Source organism: Petaurus breviceps, unplaced genomic scaffold, assembly GCF_028583685.1.
Source record: "Petaurus breviceps papuanus isolate PSGF00001 unplaced genomic scaffold, PetGlider_PUasm1.0 227, whole genome shotgun sequence".
In the NCBI taxonomy this organism is placed as follows: Eukaryota; Metazoa; Chordata; class Mammalia; order Diprotodontia; family Petauridae; genus Petaurus; species Petaurus breviceps.
The window spans coordinates 5,711,651-5,720,366 of NW_027185896.1; the positions used below are offsets into that span (position 1 = coordinate 5,711,651).

At 48.9% G+C, this 8,716-nt stretch overlaps 1 protein-coding gene across 1 annotated transcript in view; it reads right to left on the reverse strand.

Annotated features, from left to right (window-relative positions):
* STAB1 (stabilin 1) overlaps window positions 1–8,716 on the reverse strand; it is a 60,208-nt gene continuing 51,492 nt past the window's right edge. Inside the window, exons 56-69 of the mRNA XM_069095550.1 lie at window positions 8,246–8,395; window positions 7,564–7,668; window positions 5,677–5,784; window positions 5,012–5,205; window positions 4,523–4,667; window positions 4,295–4,428; window positions 3,923–4,088; window positions 3,696–3,805; window positions 3,361–3,480; window positions 3,025–3,171; window positions 1,543–1,650; window positions 815–955; window positions 366–479; window positions 1–84 (exon numbers count right to left, since the gene is read on the reverse strand). Of these exons, the coding sequence (XP_068951651.1) occupies window positions 37–84; window positions 366–479; window positions 815–955; window positions 1,543–1,650; window positions 3,025–3,171; window positions 3,361–3,480; window positions 3,696–3,805; window positions 3,923–4,088; window positions 4,295–4,428; window positions 4,523–4,667; window positions 5,012–5,205; window positions 5,677–5,784; window positions 7,564–7,668; window positions 8,246–8,395 (1,790 nt within the window). The 3' untranslated portion in view covers window positions 1–36. The remainder of the gene's footprint in view (window positions 85–365; window positions 480–814; window positions 956–1,542; window positions 1,651–3,024; window positions 3,172–3,360; window positions 3,481–3,695; window positions 3,806–3,922; window positions 4,089–4,294; window positions 4,429–4,522; window positions 4,668–5,011; window positions 5,206–5,676; window positions 5,785–7,563; window positions 7,669–8,245; window positions 8,396–8,716) is intronic.

Here is an 8,716-nt window from a genome sequence, read left to right on the forward strand (position 1 = left end):
GGGGCCACCACTCCTCCCAGGCCCTGGCTACTCCTCTTAAAGGATTCTGTGAGTGTCCGGGAACTCCTTTTCAAGTAACGAGTCCTAGAAAGGAAATCAAAGCAGGTCAGGTTTTCTACGAGGCTCCTTGGCCATGAGGCTAGTGGCCCCAAATTCAGGGTACCATCTCTCACTATCTAAACAAGTCCAGAAGGAAATCAAGGGAGACAGTGTTCGAGAATGAGCCTAAGGGAGGGCTTGGCAGTTCAAATTCCCTCTGGGTTCCAGCTCTGTTCAGAGACTCAGTGTCTGACTAGGGAAGCAGCAATACTACCCTCCTTCCTGCCCTCCCTGCCTTCCTCAGGCCAGCTACTGCTGCTACTCACATCAAAGGGTTCATAGAAGGTATCATGGCCATCAAAAGTAGGGTTGGGTACAGAGATCAGGGGTGGACTAGGTCCCTCTTGCCAGGGTGAGAAGTCATCTTCATCATCTTCAGCCTAGAAGTAGATGTAGTCTGAGAACTGGGGGCAGACCAGAGTGGAGGGGGGAAGAGGGAAACAGATAAAGGGTGAGGGAATACCCTCTAGGTATTCCCTAGGAATAGGAAAAAGGGAGGAAGCTAAAAGCGGGACAGGGTGAGGAAGGAAGGAAGGAAGGAAGGAAGGAAGGAAGGAAGGAAGGAAGGAAGGAAGGAAGGAAGGAAGGAAGGAAGGAAGGGAGGGAGGGAGGGAGGAAGGAAGGAAGGAGAGGAGAAGAAGGCTTGAAGGAGAAGCAGGGTTGAGGGCCTTCCTACCTTGACAGTTCTTCCCCAACCCATTCCCTTCCCATCTACCTTGAAATAGTGGAACTGGAATCCTTGGCCTTTGACTTTGTAGTGGAAATATAGGGCCACTAATCCCAAAACCAGCCCTACCCCCAATGCAGTGGATGTGCCAACTGCCACAGAAGCGGAGGTCCTTGCCAACGTAGCCTCCTGCAAAGAGAACTGTGGGTTGGTGTGGGTGGCGCTGCTGTGTGAGCCCACTTGCCCAGGTTGCTGCCCTGCACATCTCCTCCAGGTTGCTTGATCCAGAAAGAGGAATCACAGAATTTTAGACGTGGAAGGACCTCAGCAGACATCTAGATTAACTAGTGGCCCTCTAGCATCTTCTCAAAAACTCCCCAAAGAAAGCACCACCTCCCAAGGCAGCCCAACCCCACCAACTACTGGGGAGTTTTTCCTTAAATTAAACCTAAATTTTCCTCCAGCCATTGCTTCTGATTGTTCCATCCAGGACAGATAAGGATAGTTTTAAGCTCTCTTCCATCTGAAAGACCTTTAAACAGCTATTCTAAGACAGCTATCATGCCTACCTTCCCCCAAAGGTAGCCTCCAAACCCCCAGGCTAACCACAGTTCCATCAACCAGTCCTTATATGCTACGGATCCAATGCTCTTCCACTAGCCTGGCTGTTCTTGAGCTCCTGTATCGGGGTCCTTCCTGTAGCACCCACTGACCCCAATATTCCAGATTGTTAACTAGCCCCACCCCGGTGTTTGCTTCCCCAAGCAGGCACTCACCGGCTCCGGGGGCACAGTGAGGGGGCTCTCAATGGCGTGGATGATGCCATTGAAGGTGATGATGTCCCATTCCACAATAGCACTGACTCTCACCACATCAGGGCCCGCCTGAATGGGAAAAGGGGAGACTCATTATAGCATTACTTACCGATCCAATTTAGCTGTGACCAGATCTGACTCTGGAATAGGAGCTACTCCCTCTACCACAAGTGAATAGTAAACCCAACAGTAGCAAGGCCAGTCCACTAGGAAAAATCATTTGCCAAGTGGTCCCAGACCTAAATCGTATGCCTGGGCTAGAAGAGATGGTTCTTCCATGACTGAGGGATGGGAGGTTGGCATGTGTCTCCCATGTATTGGCTGCTGTAAGCCTTCAGGGTGGCTTTCTTCTGGCATGGTCCATGGACTGCAGTTGGGCAGGGGAGTTGGAGGGAAATGGGCAGAATAGCTTTGTTAAGTAAAGGGCTTGATGCTGCCCAATCCCTGGAAATTGGTACTGATGGGAGGTGGGTTCTCTAGGAAGAGGCTCCTGAAGCAATATGGGAGGGTCCAGTAGGGAGGCCAGGCCAGGCACCAGCAAGATGGGAGAGGAACCATTTATTCATAGACTCTGGTCAGCTGAGGGATAGCTTAGGGTAGACCTCTTTTGGTCCCTGTACCCCTTGGCTTTAAAGTAAACCTTTCCCTGGCTACTATTGAACATGAAAAGAAATAGATTTTAAAGTGTAAATTGTATAAGAAAACAAACAGCTTAATTTCAAAAGCATAAAGTCATTATTTACCAAATATTCACCATCCCTCTCAATCAGCTTCTCTTCCCCCCAAGGTGTATGTGGGGGTAGACAAACCCTAGATTGGGAACCTTGGACTTGGGGTAAGAGTCCAAAGGTCTTACAGACAATGACTGATTGTACCTTCTGTTTGTTTTAACCTTATTTCTTTAAGTGAGAGTAAAATCCTTTTTAAAATGCACTTTCAGGGGTGGCCAGGTAGCACAGCAAGTAAGAGTACCAGCTCCAGTGTCGGGATGACCTGGAGATCGAATCCCAGGCTCAGACACTTAGCACCCACCCAGAAACACCTGGCCGTGTAACCTTGAGCAAGTTACTTAACCAGGGGTGGCCAGGTGGCTCAGCGAGTAAGAGCACCGGCTCCAGTGTCGGGATGACCTGGATCAAATCCGGGCTCAGATACTCAGCACCACACCCAGAAATAACTGGCCGTGTAACCTTGAGCAAGTTACTTAACCCCAATTGCTTTAAAAAAAAAATGCACTTTCAGTCTAAAGATGTTTTAAGGCAGTGTTTCTTAACCTGGAGCCAGCAGGCCCCACTATCCTAGAGGTCCATGGATAGATTTCAGCCCCAGGGGGGAAGAGCACACATTCCTACTTAAGGATCAGGTCTTACAGGTGGAGGCAGCGGAGCCCCAGGGAGAGAGACAGGGGATAGGGAGGCCTGTCAGTTATCTCTGGGCCCTTACCTTGAATAGGGTACTGTTCCCAGCAGAGGAGTTGCTGATGAAAAGCTGGTGACCTGAGTGGGCAGGGAGGATGGTGTCCTGGCTGAGATTCAGGCTCAGAAAGGTAACATTAGAAGCATGGAGCTCCAAGTCCTTCCAGCTCAGAGTCTGGGGGCAAAACCAGTGGCATGCTTTATGGTTGTCCCTCCCCACCCCAGTCACACCATCTATGACCATTAAGCACAACCTTCTGCCTCAGAAATGTCAGAGCATCTAGGACACTGATTCTTCTTCTCTATTCCCCATGGAGGGGACACCACTCTGGTGCTGGGGAGAAGGAAGACAGCCCCTACTCACCACATTGTCCTCAAACCCAGAGTTGATGGGGACGAAAAGCGTCTTGAAGGTCAGCTCATCAGATAGGAAGCCAAGGAACTCTAGGCCATTCTGCGTGGTATTGGCATAATCTAGCAGTAACTAGGGGAAGGAAAGCAGAGAAAGGGATAAGGGAATGAGGCCTGATAGGACAAAACACCCATCCCTCTGCCTTCCATCCTCGGCTAAGGAAGTCTGTCTTGACCTCAAAGACCTCTAGAGAGAAAAGCAACACCCTTCTTCAGTCATCTCAACCCAGAACCTGCAAGCCTCCACCCTCTACCCCACTTGGTTCAGCACCTTCCCATCCCACAAACCCCATAGAAGGTGGAGAAGTTGGCATTGGCAGCCAGTACGTCCAGCAGCTTTCCATTACAGACTGTGTCCCCATCACCCACAAAGCCATCCCGGCATCGGCACATCACATCTGGATGGGGGATGGGAGAGTTAAATCATGAAAAAAAAATCCTGCAAGAGCCACCTGCCGCTCCTTCCCACCCCTGGAGCCAGGCATAGAAGGCAGAAGAAAGCCTGTGACCCTCACCATGCACACGGTAGCAGTAGGCATCCCAGCGTTCTTTGGAGTTGCTCTGGGCTGCATGGATGACGATGCCCACATGATTGCTGTCACAGCTGGTGCTGGGGTAGACACTGGGATAGGCAGCCGTGCCATTTGATAGCCAACCCATTAAGCACAGGTGGAAACCGAGCTGGAGAATTTGGTAAGTGAGGAAGGGAAGAAGCCATTGTGGGGCAAGCCAAGGTATTCCCCAGCTTCCTTCAGTCCACGGCACTGCTTGGCACCCATGGACAGCTCACTTGCTCAAAGGCCCACTCCCAAGATTTTTCCACCAGGCTCACCATAGTCACTGCCCCCCATGTATACACCCTAGGCCTTGCCCCCTGCCCCTTTCACCTGCTGAGCTGCTGACAGCTGGTCCAAGGAAGCCAGGACAGCACCCTGGGCCGCGCACTGCTCCTCTGCCTCCTTGAAGGTCAGTTTATACTTGCCCTCCTGAGACTGCAGGTGGAACACTCCAGCCCGTTTCTCTATAGACAGAAGGCCGCAGGTCAGACCACTGGGACAGGAAGGGGGACACAAGTAAGATACAAGGATATGGGGGGAAGGAGAGGAAGCTGTGACCTTGGAAGTGTAGGTCAGTGCAGATGGCCTCTGGGTGGCAGGGCCCAGGAGTCTCCAGGCACCGGTCCTCAGGGGGTACAGCCTCCACCAGGCACTGCAGGCCATTCCCCACATAGCCAGCTCGGCACTCACAGCGGCGGGTGTTCTGTGGGGACACCAATGACCTTAATCCCCCATCAGTCCCCAGAACTCCCCAAGACACCTCTTCCTGCCTCTCTGCTTCCAAAAGGTCAGAGAGACCAGCAAGGGGCAGAAGGCTGGGACAGCTGGCCAAGGGAGAGCACTAAAGAAGGATGAGAAGTGTCTAGGGAGATGGGGCAAGAGCAACTTGTGAGGACTGAAACCCATCGTCAGGCCTTCTCTCCCCTTCCTCTCAACAGCTCAGGGGAAACACTGAGGCTGGGACAGGAGGCCGGATCTAGGAGCAGGGCTGGGGCTAAGACTGGGGCTGGGGGAACAGTTGGAGGATCAGAGCCAGGAGCCACTCACTGGGCCGGTGCTAATGCATTCAGCATGCTCACTACAGCCTCCATTCTGGCCATCTGCACAGCGGTCCCGGGCCTGACAGAACACCCCATCACCTTCATAGTCAGGGTGGCAGGTACAGGTCACAACTACACCCTGCTGGCTGCAGTTGGCATGCTGGCTGCAGCCTCCGCGTCCATTCTGGCAGTGGTCAATCACTGGAGAAGGCAGGGGGACCATCCCAGAGTAAATAAACACAGCACCATCCCAACTGCATCTCCAGCTACCTCCAGCCTGGGATGCTTCTGTGCTCAGGGAACCCGGGGACCACCTCCTCCAGGAAGCCCTCCCTGACTACCCCAACCCATATTGAAAACCTATAGCACTTTCAGCCTGAAAGAACAATTGAGCACTTAGTTATAGAGAGTGTCCCAAAAGTTCAGTTTGAAGAACTTAAAAGTGCATCACAACTTTTGGGACAACCTATAAATGTATAATCTGGTCATGTGTTGATCCCCTGGTATGTGAGTTCCCCAAGAGCAGGGCCTAGGCTGACTCTTCCTCTGTCTTGCCCAAACTATGAACTCCCTGTGGGAAGGACATTGGTCTCTTCCTCCTTTTTGTCTCCGAACCTGGTTGTTCCCACCTCCCCCACTCCCAGGGCCAAATTGGGGAAGGGTCCCACTTACCTGTGCATTTGTAGCCATCTCCCTCATAGTCCAGGCTGCATTCACAGATGTTGTCCTCTCGGCATACGGCATGGAGACCACAGGGTGGGGAGCACACGGGCTGAACATCTGCCTCCCCCCAATCAGAGGTAGTGTCAGTGCCCTGGGGCCGTTTCCCAAATCTGTCCTTGCTCCCACTGCCCAGACGGTTTCAGTCACCGTCCCTGTACCTTCGCCATGGCCTTTGACCCCAAGACTCCCGATCTAGAAGGGAATATCTAATGCAGAAGCTTTGGGAATGGAATGGTTGCCAAACTGAATCCTATCTGGGCTCAGGGGGATCACTGGACTAACCCAGCCACCTTCAGACACTGCTCCTTTGGACTGAGGAGAATCTTATTCTCACCAGGGCATCTCTGTCTTGGTAGCTGAAAAACCCTTTTCCCTTGTGAATAAACCCCAGGCATATTATATTTATTATATTAATAGGGCCTGGAGAGTATGTGTGTATGTGTGTGTGTGTGCGCCCATGCACATCAGCAGAGGGGAAGAGGAGAAAGAAAGAATTGAGGGAATGGGACCTGGTAGCAGGACACTGAGATAAGGTAGCAGTGGTAGAAAGAGGGTTAGGCCAGCTCGGAAGCCACTAAGGCTGTGGGGGTTAGAAAAGGAGTCCAAAGCCAGGCCAGAGATGGGTGAAGACAGCAACAGAAAGCCAAACTGGACAAACCTTGCCGAGCTCCATCCTTTGTACTTCCCATTTATCCCCATTACAGATAATGCTTGCTCTTAGTTTTAGATACTATTTATCGTTTTAAGAAAGGCTTTGTTTATTCCTATGCTCTCTAGTGTTTTTAATAGGGATGGGTGTTGTATTTTGCCAAAAGCCTTTTCTGCATCTGTTGAGACAATCGTGTGATTTTTGTTGTTTTTGTTATTGATGGTCAATGATGCTGCTGTAGTTTCCTAATTCTGAACTAGCCCTGCATTCCTGGTCACAGTTTATGATCTTTGTGGTATATTATTGTAATCTCCTTGCTAGTGTTTTGTTTAAAATTTTTAAAATTAATTTGGGAAATTGATCTAAAATTTTCTTTCTCTGTTTTTGCTCTCCCTGGTTTAGGTATCAAAATCCTACTTGTGTCATAGAAGGAATTTAGTAGAACTTCTTTACCTATTAAAAAAATCATTTATATAATATTGGAATTAATTATTCTTTAAATGTTTGGTACAATCTGCTTGTAAATCCATCTGGTCCTGGGGATTTTTTTCTTAAGGAGTTCATTTATGGCTTGTTCAATTTCTAAGATGGGTTTAATAAGTATTCTATTTCCTCTTTCGTCAATTTAGGCAATTTATATTTTTGTAAACATTCATCCATTTTGTTTAGATTGCCAGTTTTATTGGCATATAATTAGGCAAAGTAGCTCCTAATAATTGCTTTAATTTTATCTTCATTGGTGGTGCATTCACCCTTTTCATTTTTTGATACTGGTAATTTAGTTTTCTTCTTGATCAAATGAACCAATGGTTTATCTATTTTATTGTTTTACTTTCATAAAAACAGCTTCAATAGTAGTCAGGTTTTTTTACTTTCAATTTTGTTAATCTCTCTTTAGATTCCCAAGATTTCTATTTTGGTGTTTAACTGGGGATTTTTCATTTGCCTTTGTGTGTCTCCCACTCCCCCTTATGCTATAACTGTCTCTGTGTGTTTCCTTTCCCTATTAAAGTTCACATTTCCTGAGAGTAGTATCTACATTCTATTTATTTTTGTAGACTCTGCTACAAGTGCAAGGTCTTGCCTGAACAAAGCATTTAATAAATGCCTATTGAATGAATGGATGCAGGTTCTGGGGAGCAAGAGCTTGTAGGCACACAGAAACACACATGCACAGGGATACTCACCCAGCTTTGTCTCACAGTACTGTCCACTCCAGCCTTCATTGCAGAAGCAAAAGCCAGAACCTGAGATGCCATCATCACACTGGCCATGCTCTGTGCATTGACAAGCTGGGGGAACAGAGGAAGGGAGAGTCAGGGAAGGAGGATGGACTTGGGGAATATGTTATTGTCAGAAAACCTTATTTATCATCCCATTTAAATCTAGCTTTATGTGACTAGAGATTGTTTGAACCCAGAATGTTGTCCTGACCTCAGTAACTCTTCAAGGAATGCCAGAGGTGGCCACAAGGAATTTGGGGTTCCCCCACGTCTTGGATCTATCCAAAACATTAATGCTTGGGTCCACTCACCCAGGTCTTTTTTGGGTTCCCCTTCTGTTTTGGCTTTGCCCAAATTCTGTTGAATGTTTATATTTACCAATACCCATATCACTGTAGCTTGCTTTCAAGCTGCCCTCTCTGGCAGTTCATGTGGGGGTATCCTTGTCTAAATCCTACATAATGTAAACCTTCCAGAGCCGGGATGAAAAGGAGCCACACCTTCTTTCCAGCTCACTCTTCTCTACCAAACGGCCTAATAAATTTCTTTCTCAGAGTGTTTCAGATGTGGGGGTTTGTTCTCACAAACAACAGACTCTTCAGGGGAACTGAGTGAAAGGAGGATACAAGCTGGGGAGGGGGCTCACCTTGACAGCGAGGGCCAAATGCCCCTGCAGCGCAGAGCTCACAAGCCGTACCATTGAAGCCCTTGTTGCACCTACAGGTCCCTGTCCCTGTCATGCCATCGCTGCACACTCCATGGCCGTTACATGGGTTTTCTGGCCCCCCTGGGCACACTGCAAGCAAAGAGATGTCAGCCCTAGAACCCCAGGGTCCCTGTAGTCCCTCCCAGAATTCCTAAGAGGTTGGGGCCCTGGGCAAGTGTCTTCACCACTGTTTGCCTCAGTTTCCTCATCTGTAAAATGGGATCCTACTTCCCAAAGTTCTGTGAGGATAAAATGAGATGGTATCTGTAAAGCACTTTTTACAGTGCCTGGCACATAGTAGGTGTTACCATGTTTCCCCGATAATAAGACACTGTCTTATTAATTTTTGGACGGAAAAACACCAGAGGGCTTATTTTCAGGGGAGGGCTTATTTTCAGGGGAGGGCTTATT